At 38.0% G+C, this 16,834-nt stretch overlaps 1 protein-coding gene and 1 pseudogene across 4 annotated transcripts; both read left to right on the top strand.

Moving 5' to 3' along the window:
* Positions 1 to 2,622, top strand: LOC127356771 (stonustoxin subunit beta-like; annotated as a pseudogene).
* Positions 2,623 to 6,660: 4,038 nt separating this feature from the next.
* Positions 6,661 to 16,034, top strand: LOC127356420 (protein NLRC3-like). Of its 4 annotated transcripts, none has more exons than XM_051388137.1 (12): positions 6,661 to 6,776; positions 7,065 to 7,479; positions 8,492 to 8,544; positions 8,708 to 8,944; positions 9,131 to 11,009; positions 11,213 to 11,386; positions 11,826 to 11,993; positions 12,222 to 12,395; positions 12,983 to 13,156; positions 13,601 to 13,774; positions 13,917 to 13,966; positions 14,629 to 16,034. In XM_051388137.1, exons 2-12 carry the CDS (start codon positions 7,187 to 7,189, stop codon positions 15,159 to 15,161), a joined length of 3,909 nt encoding a protein of 1,302 aa, XP_051244097.1. In that variant the 5' UTR covers positions 6,661 to 6,776; positions 7,065 to 7,186; the 3' UTR covers positions 15,162 to 16,034. The 4 variants fall into 4 exon arrangements, with proteins under 4 accessions (XP_051244097.1, XP_051244098.1, XP_051244096.1 ...); XM_051388138.1 differs by having other exon boundaries at positions 8,705 to 8,944; positions 9,134 to 11,009; XM_051388136.1 differs by having other exon boundaries at positions 8,705 to 8,944.
* Positions 16,035 to 16,834: the final 800 nt, after the last annotated feature.

Genomic DNA, 16,834 nt, shown 5'->3' with positions numbered 1-16,834 from the left:
ATGCGTTCATTCAACTTTATGGGGATTTTGGAGGCTGTGCTGTCATGACATTTATAGTGTCAACTTGTGTTAACAAGTAAAAATTAGTGCTGATCATCTACCACACGTCTAAATGTTCGTTGTGTGATTTCTGTAGGCTGTCATTCTGTACAGTGACAGGAAATGGATGTGCTGCCCTGGCCTCGGCTCTGAGGTCTGACCACTGCAGGCTCGGGGAGCTGGACCTGAGCTTTAATCACCTGACAGATCAAGGAGTCAAACTGCTGACTGAAATACAACGGGATTCACGTTGCAGTCTGGAGAAACTCAAGTATGCTCAAACAGGCTAACAGACACACTCCTATCATTATTCCAAGATGAATTAGCAAGATTCACTTTATTTGTTTAATTTGAAATGCATGTGGGAAGATATTTGTGGCGTTTTCAACTGCCTTCCCTCCATTTCCCATCAGTGTGGACCAAAATGAAGAGTACTGGTTTGACTTGAAGCTGCTGAGACGATGTAAGAACATAATTATTTTAAATGAAATGCTATAGCTGTGATGTTGTAACATGCATGATTCTGGTATCACTACGCTATACTGCTGTGTAATGCACACCAAAGTGACCTGATATACAAAACTAATGGACAGGCAGAAATAAAGAATGCCAGTCTACTTTGAGTGTCTATATCAGGACTAACAAGGATACTATCAAGCTGAGGCCATGGCTGTACCGTTGTAAAAAAGGTATACTGTTTTTAAGTCATACTTAAACTACTACACTACTTTTTTTAGTTTGTAGTAAGTTTAAAGGTCCAGTGTGTAACATTTAGAAGGATCTATTGGCATAAACCAAATATATAATGCACAACTCTGTTTTCCTTAGTGTATAATCACCTGCATATAGGAATAGTTATTTTTGTGTTACCTTAGAAGAAGCCTTTTATATTTACAGAAGCTGTGGGTCGCCTTCCATGGAGTCGATCATGTTGAACTACCATTTTTCAACAGTAGCCCAGAATATACAAACACTGTTTCTAGATAGGCCCTTCACATTTGTTATGGCCAGCATAGTTTCTCTTTCGTGCTTCAAAGGGCAGGGTGAAGTGAGGGAGTTGAGTTGCAATCTGCAACTACACTGCTAAATGCCACTAAATCCTACACACTGGTCCTTTGATTCATGAGGAGAATAACACACACTAGGTGAGTTTCAGCATAAGTTATTACCTGGTAAAGGATCTGACACCTGACATCTTCTACATCTTTCTACATCTCGTTTTAATTTTGATTACATAACATGTTGACATCATCCAGAAGGGTTTGACAGAGTTGTAACGTATCTCTAACGTGATGATGCAAGATTATACTAAAACAATCTGAGATCAAGAGATCACACTCACAGAAATAGCTCTCCCTTATTATTGTTTCTCTCATCTTAATTGCAGATGCCTGTGATCTGACACTGGACCCCAACACAGCAGACGTGCATATCATTTTGACAGAGGAGAACAAAAAGGCAACATATGTTAGTGAGAAGCAGCCGTATCCTGATAATCCAGACAGATTTGCCTGCTATCAAGTACTGTGTGAAGAGGGTCTGACCGATCGCCATTACTGGGAGGTTGAGTGTTTTTCAGCTGATGTTGGAGTGACATACAAGAGTATAGCTAGGGTGTCAGATTGTTCAGAAGAAATGTCTTTTGGAAAAAATGAAATGTCTTGGTAGGGAAGTTTTATCATAATAATTCCTGTCTGGAGTTTATGGACTGTGCTACACGCAGTAGTACCATAGGAGTGTATCTGGACTGGCCAGCGGGTATTTTGTCCTTTTTTGAGGTCTTTCCTGATACACTGACCCACGTGTACACTGTGCGTACAACTTTCACTGAGCCACTGCATCCTGGTTTTGGTCTGTATCCTCTAGAGGACAGCAACATAAAGACCATGCCCCTGTCATTGCACTAGAAACTCCTCCTGCAGGTTGGGGCATCTACACTGAGATGGGCGAGATCCTGGGTGGAGAATGTTAGCCCCTCTTGCTGAAACTGATACTCATTTGTCAGTGTTGATACCTATTTCTTCCCACACTGTATGACTCAATTTCCATAGAAATCTAGTTTTATTGATTATTTTATAGATATTTACTCATCTACTTTCACTTTTTTTAACTGACATGATAGAATCTGTTTATCTGTAAGTCAAGTTAACAAAAAAAAATAAAAAAAATAGTGATGTATTCAGATCATACATGGAATGCATTTTGAGCTCCTAAAATATGCACCTCTCATATCTGGTTGAAATGTTGAGGGGAACCACTAGCATTAGGAAAGACACTGTTCTTCCCTTCCTCACTGGTGAACATGTACAGTACTGTATGGACAGTATGGGTGTGCTTTTAGGCAAACAAGAGGCACAGATGGATGAATGTTCCATATTAATCACATCTGTATGAAAAAGCTGTATAGAGTGTACATATAACCTTCGTTCAATTTTTTCAGTGTCCAATTATATCAGTATTTTTTTATTTAATGTGTATTTTCATATCTGCAGTGTTGTATATGGAGCTGCTGTAGAGAGTAAAATTCCCCAGTGTGGTATCAATAAAGTCTGTGCTATCTTATCTTATCCTATGAATGTACAATGGAGTTGGATGTTTATGTGTGTTCTTGGATTGATTTATTAAGTTTGGAATAAATAACTTGTAAGCATTATACTCAGTTCTGAAGGCTAACAGAAGCCCCTCTGTGTGAGCATGTGCGACTACAAACACAATAGATTTTAAAAATCTAAAAAATATGACATTTTTGTCTAATGTGAATGAAGTCTAATAAAAGCAGTGTTGCAGCTTTTCTTTAGGTGTGTTTGTAGTTGTACAGATTCCAGCAAAGAAAAAAAGGTCTTAAAAAGAGCATTTCCACCCTGACTGAATGTCAAAGATATGGAGGGATGGTTACTGTCATTACAAATGTGCATAAATAACCACAGCCCAACTTTCTGTCTCCCACAGTACCCATATTCCACTGCAGAACACTTTAGACTTTGAACTGTGCTGTAGCTGTATGTATGTCCTTTTAATAGCAGGACAGAGTGACAATAATATAGATAGGAAACAAAGCATGAAATATGACATGGCATAGAAAAAGATGATTTTATGATGATATCCATTGAATACTGCTAATGATAATTTGAAGACACTGAGAATTTGCTGTCTTAAGAACAAGGTTGGGATGAATGAGAAATCTAATCTTGATGGACGGAATGAAACTTAACTAAACTGTAAAAAAAAAAAAACATACTAAAAAAGAAAAAAAATCAATACCAATCATACATTAAAAACTGACCTAGAATAGCCACAATCACCAGATATACTTTTTTTTTTTAATATTCCAGGGTAATAACTCAAAGATGAATCTGATCTATTCTTTGTGTCTTGGCTAGTGCTTAGTGTGATTTGGTCACTGAGATTGCTAGCTTTTCTACTTCATCTCGTCCACATTCTCCCATCTTTGAGCAGGTCCTGGTTTATAGTCCTTCATTGGCTGGGGCAATTGTACGTGTGTGTGTGTGTGTGTGTGTATGTGTGTCTGTGTGGGTTGGTGGGTGGGAGCTTTGGTCAAACTTGGTCTGACAATGCTAAAGCTGTTTGTGGAGCCTCCTGTCAGCTCGGTGACACACATGACACTGCTGTTTGTTTTGTCACCTTATGTTTCCTCCCTGGTTCCTTTCAGTTGTCCGCAGAGTTGGAGCCTCTTTTGCGTAACTCCTGATACACACACATCTCAGAGATAAACGTACATGTGCATGCACAGATATGAACACACACATTTTTGGAGACTTCACCCGCTTGTACACCCACACTGAATTTCACATTTTTGCCACATAAAGATACACTGAATTTGTATACAGTGACACATTTTGGGAAATATGCATTCAATTTCATATTTCTTTGCCAAGAGTTAGATAGATAGATAGACACCACAGGGCTTGCTCTATCTAGAGGTAACAGATTTGCCCAATACCCTTTTGAAGTTTTGTCGTCATCACAAGATTGCCTGGTTGATTTTAAAGTGCAGATTTTGTTACCCTTGGACTTGTGCTTTAGACATCTGTAGAAGAACTATCGGACAGCAGTCTTTCCCTTGATCCCATGCACTGACAGTGACCCCACAGACACACACACACACACGCCTCCTGGAGAGGTATGCTGCATTCGCATGGATTTAGCCAGACCTTCCTTACAGCACGGGAAAAACAAACAGTCTGATGGATTGGCAGGATGGCAAAACGAAACACGCATGACGATATGTTGCTGTGGTGATGTCTTTTTTTTTTTTTACGAAAATTTTTAATTGTCATTAAATATGTTATATTATGTGTTAATTATTTTGTGTATTATTTTATTGTGTGTATAAATTATTAGCATCTTGTTGTCTTGATTAACCAGGTTTTCTACTTCTGTGAGGGAACTACGTACACCACAATGGCATCTCCCCTGGTCACACATTCTCTTATTACAGCTAAACAGTACACTAAAATATGTTTGTGAAATAGGCAATACGGGAACAGAACCTTGATTCATATTTTATCAGTGCTGCCTAGTTTGACAGGTCTATCTGAGTTTTGTGCGTTGTGCTGGACACACTCACCAAGAATGACACAAGGCAGCCATACCCAAAAGCATACACTGCTTCATCATCTATTTTACTCTAAATTGGACCATATATACACAAAATAAACATTGAGTTGTGTGGAAGTTTTTTTTTTTTTGTTTTTTTTTTTTTTAATTTTTTTTAAAAAATTAAAAAAGGGATTTTTTTTTTTTTTTTTTTTTTTTTTTTATTTTAAAAAATTTAAAATTAAATTTTTTTTTTTTTTTTTTTTTAAAAGGGATAAGGTAAATTTAAAAATTTTTTTTTTTTTTTTTTTTTTTTTTTTTTATAAAAAAAAAAATAAATTAAAAAAAAAAAGGAGGGAAAGAAGGGTTTTTTTTTTTTTTTTGGGGGGGTGTTTTTTTTTATAGGGGGGGGGGGGGGGGAAAAAAAAGTGGAGGGGTGGAGTCCGGTTTATCCCGCCGTGAGTCCGATCTCCGTGGTCAAATCAGCCGCACTTAAATTTAGAGTGTACAAGTATTCTCAGCATTATGGTAAATGCGGAGAAACAGCGCATTTACTTCCGGTTTTCAAAATAAAGGTATTAAGAACAGTAAGCTATCATTCGAACCTACATTTAAAATAAAATATGTTACATTAAAGTGTTTCATGCGCCTCTGATGGATAAAAAACACGTTATATCAAGTATCTTTACTGCACCAGTGCTCAATATTTCCAGGCTATGGTTGAAGCATTTTCATTATAACGTTACTTCAATAATGATGCAGTAATCATGACAAAAATCGTCTTATTTTGCAGCTCTACAGCTGTCACACTGAATCTGTAAAAGGGAAAAGAATTAGTTTTAACTTCAAAACACCATTGTACCTACTGTCTCTTCCTCATATATTATTTTTCCCTTTTACAGATTCGCGTGACAGCTGTTGCAGTTGGTTCCACACACAGTGGAACCACCTTTTATTCTTAAATTTCTCCACATTGGTGCAGTAGAAATGCTTGATATTAAGTATGCTTGTAGTCTTAGATGTGTAGAAGTAAGATATACCATCCATAGCCAGGAATTATTGTTTTTAAAGTAGCTCAAAATATATGAAAATACCACTTGGAGGTACAAATATGGACTTTTATTGTTGAATTTCTCCAAATTGGTACAATAAAAATGCTTGATATTAAGTATACTTGTAGTCTCATATGTGCAAAAGTCAAATATACCATCAGTAGCCAGGAAACACTGAGCAATATGTTTTTACAGTACCTCAAATATGGTCAAATATGCAATCTCTGGAGGCATAAATATGAGACTTTTATTTTGGCATTTCTCCACACTGGTGCAGTAAAGATACTTGATATAAAGTGTTTTTTATTCATCAGGGGCGCATAAAACACTTTAATGTAACAAATTTTATATTAAATGTAGGTTCGAATTATAGCTTACTGTTCTAAATACCTTTATTTTGAAAACCAGAAGTAAACACACTGTTTCTCCGCATTTACCATAATGCTGAGAATACTTGTACACTGTAAATTTAAGTGCGGCTGATTTGACCACGGAGATCGGACTCACGACTGGATTGACCGCAGTCTACTGCTCTACTGTTTCTTCTACACAGCACCGTCCTGTAAATGACAACATCCGGTCTCAGAATATGAAAAAACAGGCCTTTTTTCCGTTTCTGTTTTCTAGTGATTTTATTTTTTGTTATATGAAATAGAAAATGAAAATCGAATCATTTTTTAAATTTCGCTCATCCCCTTTTGACCATGAAAAAGAAAAACGCCTTGTATTTCAATTTTAATTTTTGTATTTTAAAACGAAAATCAAATAACCACTCGTTTTCTCTTTTTTAATACCCGTTTCTGAAAGGAAAATCCAATGACCAAAACATACACGGACCGTGGAAGAAGACTTGAAACTAGAGACTGAGACCATAAACTCATTGGGAAACTGTTTACTGAGCTCTCCATAAGACTGCATGGTATGGTTGTTTCATTCCAGCCAATGGAGCTGCCCCCTGCTGGCCATTACATAGAATGCATGTTTCCTCTCACACACTCTCAGCTGGGTCCACCCACCAAATGCTCTGTTCTCTTCCTGTTAAAAATAACAGTTAGGCAACACCCACAGACATTGAAAAATGCAACGGTCTTTCCTGCTGCAGCTTACCATAGGACTTCAGATACAAAGGTAAAATAACACATTTAAATCTATCTGTGCACGTTAGTGAAAAAAAATGCAGATGAATAGTCCAATTAAATATTTTATGTGTTTAGAATAAAAGTACAGACCAAACAAACACGGATTTTACTTTTGACACAGAATGGTTAATAATAACTGTATGAATTAAAACTAAAACTGTTACATATCTACTGCATAGCAGTTCTGATATTGTAATATGTACCAAATTTATATTAAAACACAAGATAGATGCAGATCAAAAAAATTTTTCTTGTCCTTTCACTTTCACTTTTACAGGGTCAGCTGTCGTAAAGCCACTACATAATGACAGCAAGTTTGGCTGTTCTAAGGACTGAATGGAGCATTTAAACACTTTCTAAATGACAGATTCACAGAGCTGACACTGAAGAAATAACATCATGGGGAGCCAATGCTCGAAACTCAGGAGGGGCAAATCAAGGGGAAAAGAGTGTTACAAACCTGATCAGAAGAAAGATGAGGTTTCCACCATAGTGGAAAGTGGAGAAAGATCTCCTTTTCTCCAAAAAAGGCCATGTCTGCAGGAGGAGGAGGAAGTCGTAAGGGAGACAACAAATGAGGAAACTTTAGGGAGGAAAGAAAAAGAAGAAACTTGCTCTAAAAAACTGGGTTGTCTTGAGAAGAGCAGCACTCTGCCACAGGAATACACTGTGGTTGAAGTTAACACCCCAAGGTGAGACTTCATCATCAGCATTATCATTTCTGCATTGACACTAAAGCGGTGTTTCTGTACGTTCATAAATAAATTCCTGTAAAATATACTGTATACTGTAAATATGATAAATATGAACGGATTATAAAATAAGCAGTTGTTAGAAGTAGGGTTGGGTATTGAACTTTGATACTTGATACTTTTATGGCACTGACCAAATTGCTTTGATACTGTCGAATCATTCAAATGTCGATCGTAGCATAGGCGTCACAAAATTATATAATATTAAAAGCTCTTTTGCGTTTTTATGGACAGAATCCATTCATCTGTCATCAAGACTTTTATTGTATTGTATTTATCAATGGCAAACTCAGCATAGAAAGATAGGGCTGGTAGCAGCAGAAACGCTCTCTGTGTGGTCACCTCAGGCGTACGAGCTGCAGCAATTCAAGTAGGCAGCCGGACAGAAGAGGTGCCGGGCATGGTGGATACAAACGTTTCAACAACAACTGGCGGATTATGCTCCTTTGAAAATGTCAAATGGTGACTTTGAATATATTCTTATTTATTTTTGGAAACTGTGCTGACTTTGTGGCGTTTTGTGTGGCCTTGGCTGTTTCACGCTCTTTCTCACTCTGGTCTTTTAAGTATCATATTTGATTTGATGCATTTTGACTCTTGTAGACTGACTTGCCGTTTCAGGGCAAATCAGGAAAGTGTGCAGTGTTTTGGCTGTTCTGTTTGTCAGGTATGCCTTTGCCCCCCTCGTCTATGTTGGTCATTGCCTATCTAACACTGTATGGTAAATGGACTGTCTGCTAGATACTTGTAATACTCTACTCTTTGTGGTGGAAAAAGCTGTGTTATGTAATTTTCTTTTGTTAAAATAAATAAGATAAAATTGGTATAAAAAAAAATCCTTCATAAAGGAATCAGTATCGAAATCACTTAAAAGGTTTTAATACCCAGCCCTAGTTAGAAGCATTGTTACCTGTTACATCTGTAAAACACAGTTGTTTTTGTTATTTGTCAGGCCTGCCATCTCCAAAACACATGATCCTGATTCATCCGTCACAGAGGAGAAAGGTGAGTTAAAGTAGAGCAAACACTATCTTTATTTTAACTGGTGACCATAAAATTCCAATTACAAGAAAAGTATGTGCATGCCTTAGAGGCCATTTATTCTGTGGCATGCTTGTAAAATATGATGATATGTGCCATCATGTGTTTGTTATCTTTTTAAAAGAAGCTGACTGGGTGGACAACAACAGGGCTAAGCTCATTCAGAGTGTCACTTCAGTGATGGTAATAGCGGATGAGATGGTCCAGCGGAAAATAATTCATAATGAGATGTACAACAACATCAAGGCTGCCAGGACCAGCCAGGAGCAGATGAGGGAGCTCTTCAAGGCTATAAAAGGGTCTAAAAGAGCCAAATCTGCATTCTACAGAATTTTCAACGACATTCACCCAGACATATGTGGAAGTATGTGAGGTTTTTTTTGATGACTTAACCTCTGCTGAGGTCTTTGTCTAAAACATGATGATGGTTATAATAGTTAGTATAGTAATACATTTCAATTTTAGTACATTGACAAGATCAAATGCAGTAAAGTTCAAAATATTGTATGCTCACGAAACTGCTTTGATTATGTTAACTTTTTTATTGCAGCAGAAGATGTCACAGAAGTCATCAGAAAACACAAAGCATTTCTAAGGGAAAAGTTTAGATATGAGTTTGAAGGCACTGGCACAGATCGTAAGGATGCAAAATCATTGGACAGAATTTACACAGAGCTTCACATAATTCACGGAGAGAGTGAACATGTCAATGAACAACATGAGATCTGGGAGATTGAAGATAAGGCGAGGAATCAAACAGCTGAGGGAACTAAAATCAACTGCAATGACATCTTTAAAAGTACACCAGAAGGTAGCGTCTCATCTGGGCAAGACAGAAGAGAAGAGAGAGCTATCAGAATTGTGATGACTAAGGGAATTGCTGGCATTGGAAAAACTGTCTCTGTGAAGAAGTTCATCCTTGACTGGGCAGATGGTGGAGCCAATCAGGATCTGGACTTTATCTTTGTGCTACCATTCAGAGAGCTAAACCTGGTCTTAGATGATCAGTTTAGTCTTGAGACACTCGTGAAAGACTTCCACCCAGAACTTAAAAACATAGCAGTTGCAAGAATATTTGCCAATCACAAAGTCTTGTTCATTTTTGATGGTCTTGATGAAAGCCAACTTCAACTGAATTTCAAAACAACCAAAAGACTGACAGATGCCACTAAGGAATCATCGGTGGACACTCTGGTGACCAACCTAATCCGGGAACATCTTCTTCCCTCCGCTCTTATCTGGATAACCTCAAGACCAGGAGCAGTTCACCGCATTCCTCGTCAGTTTGTGTACCAATGGACTGAGGTCAAAGGATTTAATAATGAGCAAAAAATACAGTACTTCGAGAAGAGAGTTGAGGACAAGGCAGTTGCTGAACGAATTATTAACAACATCTCGAAATCCCGTAGCTTATACATTATGTGTCACATACCTATCTTCTGTTGGATTGCGGCAAAAGTTCTTGCGTGGTTGCTAGAAAAGGACAACACTCAAGATGAAAACATAAAAATACCTACAACTCTTACTGAGATGTACACTCACTTCCTTTGCATTCAAATGCAAGTAGCAACTGAAAAGTATGATAACCAGAATGAGTCAGATAAAGAGATGATCTTCAAGTCAAATGAAGAATTCATTTTAAAGTTAGGCAGGATGGCATTTGAACATCTGAAAGAAGGCAAAATCGTATTTACTGTCCATGATCTGAACAAGTATGGCATTGACATACTGAAAGCTGGAGTTTACTGTGGGTTGTGCACAGAGATATTCAAAGAAGAGAATGTGTTTAACAGAAGGAAACTCTACTGCTTTGTGCATCTGACAGTTCAGGAGTACTTTGCTGCTTTGTTTGTGTACCACAGTTTTGCAAGTAAAAAAATAGACTCTCCAAGCCTCAAGGACTTCCTGCTCATAGGGTCTGAGGAAGAGCTCAAGTCTATCTTGGATGCTGATCCAGTTGATTTACCTGTGAATGAACTGATTGAAATTTCAATAGCTAATTCAACTCTGAGAAAGACAGGAGAACTCGACATGTTCCTCAGGTTCCTTATTGGTATGTCTCTACAATCAACACAAAAACTGCTTTATGGCCTGATTCAGCAGACAGATGAACATTCTGAAGCTGTTGAGGAAATTAGGAAAAGTCTAATAGAAATAGACTTAGCGGACTGCTCAGGTGAAAGATGTCTGAACCTTGTTCACTGCCTGATCGAGCTGAAAGACAGTTCCCTACATGATACTGTGCAGCAGTGTCTGAAACAAAATCACAGGCCAGAAAGACAGCTCTCTCCTGTTCAGTGCTCAGCCCTGGCCGACTTAATTCTAATGTCAAATACGCCCCTAGATGAATTCGACCTAAACAAATTCAGACCATCAAGAAGAGGCATTTTTAGGCTTCTCCCAGCTGTGAGGAACAGCAAAAAAGCAAGGTGAGTTGGTCACTTAAACTTTTATTTTCACTATATCTGAAATGCAATATTTTCTTTGTAACTAACATTATATTAAAAAAGAAATGTTTTTTTATATAGCACACACAAACACACATTTTAAATTGCAAGCATAGTGGCAAATTAATTGTATGCATCTAAAACTTTATCTGATCATTCATGATTGTCGTTTTTATTGTCTGCAGAATCTCAGGGGTGCATGTTGATGCTTGGCTTGGTGAAACAATCTCCTCAGCCCTTCGAATGTCAAACTCTGTGCTAACTGAACTGCGCCTGATAAATAGTACATTTTATAGTAAAGGTGCAAAGTACTTGATTGATGGACTGATAAGCCCTCACTGCCAACTAGAAGCTCTGAGGTTAGTAAAACTATTATTTTCAATTGTGTTGTGTTGCTATTTGTCTTTTTTTCTTTTTTTTATTACTTTCTAATTATGAATTTGTGTAAGATATTAAATACTTGCAATTTAAAAATGTTTTTATATAGTTTATTTTACAGGCTTACTCACTCATCCTAAAGGACTAATAGACTATAAATATTGGTGTTATGTGCATTCAGCCAGCCAGGCCAATATTAGCACCAACAAAGGGGCATTCAGTCACCAATGCATTCACTGTTGCCAACTTGTTTGTCATGCTGGTAGCAGTCATTCACAATCATTTGGGTCTCTTGCATCCAAACCTTCTTCAAGGCCCACCAAAACAATGTAGCTTCTATTCAGAGTGAAATATCTCAACAACTGTTATAAATACACTGATATGACTATGTTCACCTCTTTTTGTCCTCTGTGTTTGTAGTCTGTCTGGTTATGGACTCTCACAAAACGAATGTGAACAGTTGGCGTCAGCTATCAAATCAATCATCTCAAATCTAAGAGAACTGGAGCTGAGTGGCAGCATACTGAAGGGCTCATTATGCTCTGTGCTTTCTGTTGGGCTAGACAGCCCTAAACTGGAGAAGCTCAGGTCAGTCTCAGACATATTATTCCCCTAAACATGGAGGTATGGTGCATAAAAGGTTTTACATCTGATTTCTTGGCCATGTTGTAAGGTAGAAATGATGTGCACTATGTTCTACAAAGGCTCATTCACATCCTGGGGAAAGCTGTCCCTCTAAGTTACAATATCTAATGCATGTATGTCCAATTTATGTACTTCTTATATATGTCATTTTTATTATCTCTTTACCAAAAGACTAAACCGAAATCCTCAGACTGCAGACATCTGTAAGCAGTTGGTGACAGCATTCACATCCAAACCATGTTACCTGAGAGAGCTGGAACTGAGTTACGCCAATTTTAAAGACTCAGAAATGGAGATCCTCTCTACAGGTCTGATGAACACAAACTGTACTCTTGAAATATTGAGGTAAAAGACTGCAATACATTGCACTGCATTAAAAAAACAAGACTTAAAAAATAGAAGAAACAAGGAACCGAAATATGTGTTAGGAAGTGTGCTAATAATGTCTGATAAGGTTAATTTCATCAGCTCAATGAAGGTTTAGTAGAAGAAAATGTCAAATAACATAACATTAAAGGTCCAGTGTGTAACATCTATTGGCAGAAATAGAATATAAAATTCATAGGTATGTTTTATATTGTATATACAGTAATCACCTCTGTATACACAAATCACAAGAATCGTGTTCTCGTCACCTTAGAAAGAACATGTTTTTATCTACAGAGGGAGTGCGTCCTCCTCACAGAGGCCGCCATGTTGAACAACCATGCATGGTGGTATTTATTCAAATGATTGCAATCTGCAACTACACCACTAGATGCCACTGAATCCTACACACTGGTCCTTTAAGTCATAAAAACTAAATTATGATCGTATATGTAGATAAACAAGTAGTAAACTCATAAATTAGTAAAAATTACTTTTGCATGTAAATATTTTTCAAATATTCTGCATGATGAGAGGTAAATTATATTCCTACATTTGTCATGCAGTCTCAGTCAGAACAGACTCACTGAGAAAGGTTGTAAGGCGTTGGCCTCAGTGCTCAGCTCCAAACACTCCCACCTGGCCGAGCTGGACCTGAGCTACAATGACCTGCACGACTCAGGAATGATGGCGCTGTGTAATGCACTGATGAACCCACACTGTGGTTTGAAAATATTACGGTCAGTTTAAACAATAACTCTTATTTACGTTGACATTACTAATTGACTTTTACCTGAATTCAGCTTTTTCCAAAACACACACACAACAGCAGTGCTCTTTAATGAAGTTCTATAGACATTCACTGATCTTATAATGTTGTATACATGCGTTCATTCAACTTTATGGGTATTTTGGAGGCTGTGCTGCTGTTGAATTGAAGTGGCATGCTGGGATGCATTTCTAATACATTGTCAACTGTATTTCCTTGTCAGTGAGGATGGAGTGAATACCTGTATTGTGTTACATACAAATTTACCTCTGAAAGTAATTTTACTGTGTCCAGCAAGTTCTTTATTCATATTTAAGCTGTCATGACATTGATAGTGTCAATGTGTGTTAACAAGTAAAAACTAGTGCTGATCATCTACCACACGTCTTAAATGTCCGTTGTGTGATTTCTGTAGGCTGTCATTCTGTAAAGTGACAGGAAATGGATGCGCTGCCCTGGCCTCGGCTCTGAGGTCTGACCACTGCAGGCTCGGGGAGCTGGACCTGAGCTTTAATCACCTGACAGATCAAGGAGTCAAACTGCTGACTGAAATACAACGGGATTCACGTTGCAGTCTGGAGAAACTCAAGTATGCTCAAACAGGCTAACAGACACACTCCTATCATTATTCCAAGATTCATTAGCAAGATTCACTTTATTTGTTTAATTTGAAATGCATGTGGGAAGATATTTGTGACATTTTCAACTGCCTTCCCTCCATTTCCCATCAGTGTGGACCAAAATGAAGAGTACTGGTTTGACTTGAAGCTGCTGAGACGACGTAAGAACATAATTATTGTAAATGAAATGCTATAGCTGTGATGTTGTAACATGCATGGTACTGGTATCACTGTGATATACTGCTGTGTAATGCACACCAAAGTGACCTGATATACAAAACTAATGGACAGGCAGAAATAAAGAATGCCAGTCTACTTTGAGTGTCTATATCAGGACTAACAAGGATACTATCAAGCTGAGGCCATGGCTGTACCATTGTAAAAAAGAAGGGCTGTTTTTAATCAAACTTGACTTTAATATACAAAAACTGTTTCTAGATAGGCCCTTCACATTTGTTATGGCCAGCGTAGTTCCTCTTTCGTGCTTAGAAGGGCAGGGTGAAGTGAGGGAGTTGCGATCTGCAACTACACTGCTAAATACCCCTAAATCCTACACACTGGTCCTTTGATTCATGATTAGGTGAGTTTCAGCATAGGTTATTACCTGGTAAAGGATCTGACACCTGACATCTTCTACATCTTTCTACATCTCGTTTTAATTTTGATTACATAACATGTTGACATCATCCAGAAGGGTTTGACAGAGTTGTAACGTATCTCTAACGTGATGATGCAAGATTTTACTAAAACAATCTGAGATCAAGAGATCACACTCACAGAAATAGCTCTCCCTTATTAATTGTTTCTCCTGTCTTAATTGCAGATGCCTGTGATCTGACACTGGACCCCAACACAGCAGACGTGAATATAATTTTGACAGAGGAGAACAAAAAGGCAACATATGTTAGTGAGAAGCAGCCGTATCCTGATAATCCAGACAGATTTGCCTGCTTTCAAGTACTGTGTGAAGAAGGTCTGACCGATCGCCATTACTGGGAGGTTGAGTGTTTTTCAGCTGATGTTGGAGTGACATACAAGAGTATAGCTAGGGTGTCAGATTGTTCAGCTGAAATGTCTTTGGGAAAAAATGAAATGTCTTGGTGCTGGTTTTATGAAGGGAAGTTTTATCATAACAATTCCTGTCTGGAGTTTATGGACTGTGCTACACACAGTAGTACCATAGGAGTGTATCTGGACTGGCCAGCGGGTATTTTGTCCTTTTTTGAGGTCTTTCCTGATACACTGACCCACCTGTACACTGTGCGTACAACTTTCACTGAGCCACTGCATCCTGGTTTTGGTCTGTATCCTCTAAAGGACAGCAACATAAAGATCATGCCCCTGTCACTGCACTAGAAACTCCTCCTGCAGGTTGGGGCATCTACACTGAGATGGGTGAGATCCTGGGTGGAGAATGTTAGCCCCCTTGTCAGTGTTGATACCTATTTCTTCCCATACTGTATGACTCAACTTCCATATAAATCTATTTTCATAGATTTTTTTATATATATTTACTCATCCACTTTCACTTTTTTAACTGACATGATAGAATCAGTTCATCTGTAAGTCGAGTTAACAGCAAAAAAACCCCAAATAGTACAGTGATGTATTCAGATCATACATGGAATGCATTTTGAGCTCCTAAAATTTGCACCTCTCATATCTGGTTGAAATGTTGAGTGGAACCACTAGCATTAGGAAAGACATTGTTCTTCCCTTCCTCACTGGTGAACATGTACAGTACTGTATGGACAGTATGGGTGTGCTTTTAGGCAAACAAGAGGCACAGATGGATGAATGTTCTATATCACTCACATCTGTATGAAAAAGCTGTATAGAGTGTACATATAACCTTCATTCAATTTTCTCTATTTCCAATTATATCTGTATTTTTGTATTTTTTTATTTAATGTGTATTTTCATATCTGCAGTGTTGTATATGGAGCTGCTGTAGAGAGTAAAATTCCCCAGTGTGGTATCAATAAAGTCTGTGCTCTCTTATCTTATCTTATCCTATGAATGTACAATGAAGTTGGATGTGTATGTGTGTTCTTGGATTGATTTATTAAGTCTGGAATAAATAACTTGTAAGCATTACACTCAGTTCTGAAGCCTAACAGAAGCCCCTCTGTGTGAGTATGTGTTTGTAGTCACATGTGCGCGACTTCATTTTAAAATGTACATGTTTGTCTAATGTGAATGAAGTCTAATAAAAGCAGTGTTGCAGCATTTCTTTAAGTGTGTTTGTGGTTGTACAGATTCCAGCAAAGAAAAAAAGGTCTTAAAAAGAGCATTTCCACCCTGACTGAATGTCAAAGATATAGAGGGATGGTTACTGTCATTACAAATGTGCATAAATAACCACAGCCCAACTTTTCTGTCTCACAGTACCAATTGAATCCTGCTAATGATAACTTGTTTAGTTAATGTTTGTTTGTTTTATAGTCCTTCATCGGCTGGGGTAATTGTACGTGTGTGTGTGTGTGTGTGTGTGTGTGTGTGTGGGTTGGCGGGTGGGAGCTTTGGTCAAACTTGGTCTGACAACGCTCAAGCTGTTTGTGGAGCCTCCTGTCAGCTCGGTGACACACATGGGGATCGTCCTCTCTGCTGTTTGTTTTGTCACCTTATGTTTCCTCCCTGGTTCCTTTCAGTTGTCAGCAGAGTTGGAGCCTCTTTAGCGTAACTCCTGATAGTGATGGGCAAATGAAGCTTTTGTGAAGCACTGAACCACTTGAGCCAATTGTTTCAAAAATGGGTTCACTACTTGAAGCTTCAGTTACAGTGACCTCTACTGGCAAAGTGCAAGGCTGCAGCCAAATTAGGAAGGCTAGTTGATGGACATGAGGCTTTTAATTACATACTCGCATGCATGCACACGCACACATCTAGCGAGCAGTGTTTTTGTAGAAAACACCTTTTGTTCTGAAGCATGTTTGCTTTGATCACCCTTGGATTGAAAGTGTATTTGCTTTAAAAATTTGTATCTATATCATGTTCTATTTACAAATAAAGATTGATGAATGTGTGTA

Source organism: Dicentrarchus labrax, unplaced genomic scaffold, assembly GCF_905237075.1.
Source record: "Dicentrarchus labrax unplaced genomic scaffold, dlabrax2021, whole genome shotgun sequence".
NCBI lineage: Eukaryota > Metazoa > Chordata > Actinopteri > Moronidae > Dicentrarchus > Dicentrarchus labrax.
Note: the sequence above shows the minus strand (reverse complement) of the source record. Positions and strands in the feature narration are given on the sequence as shown.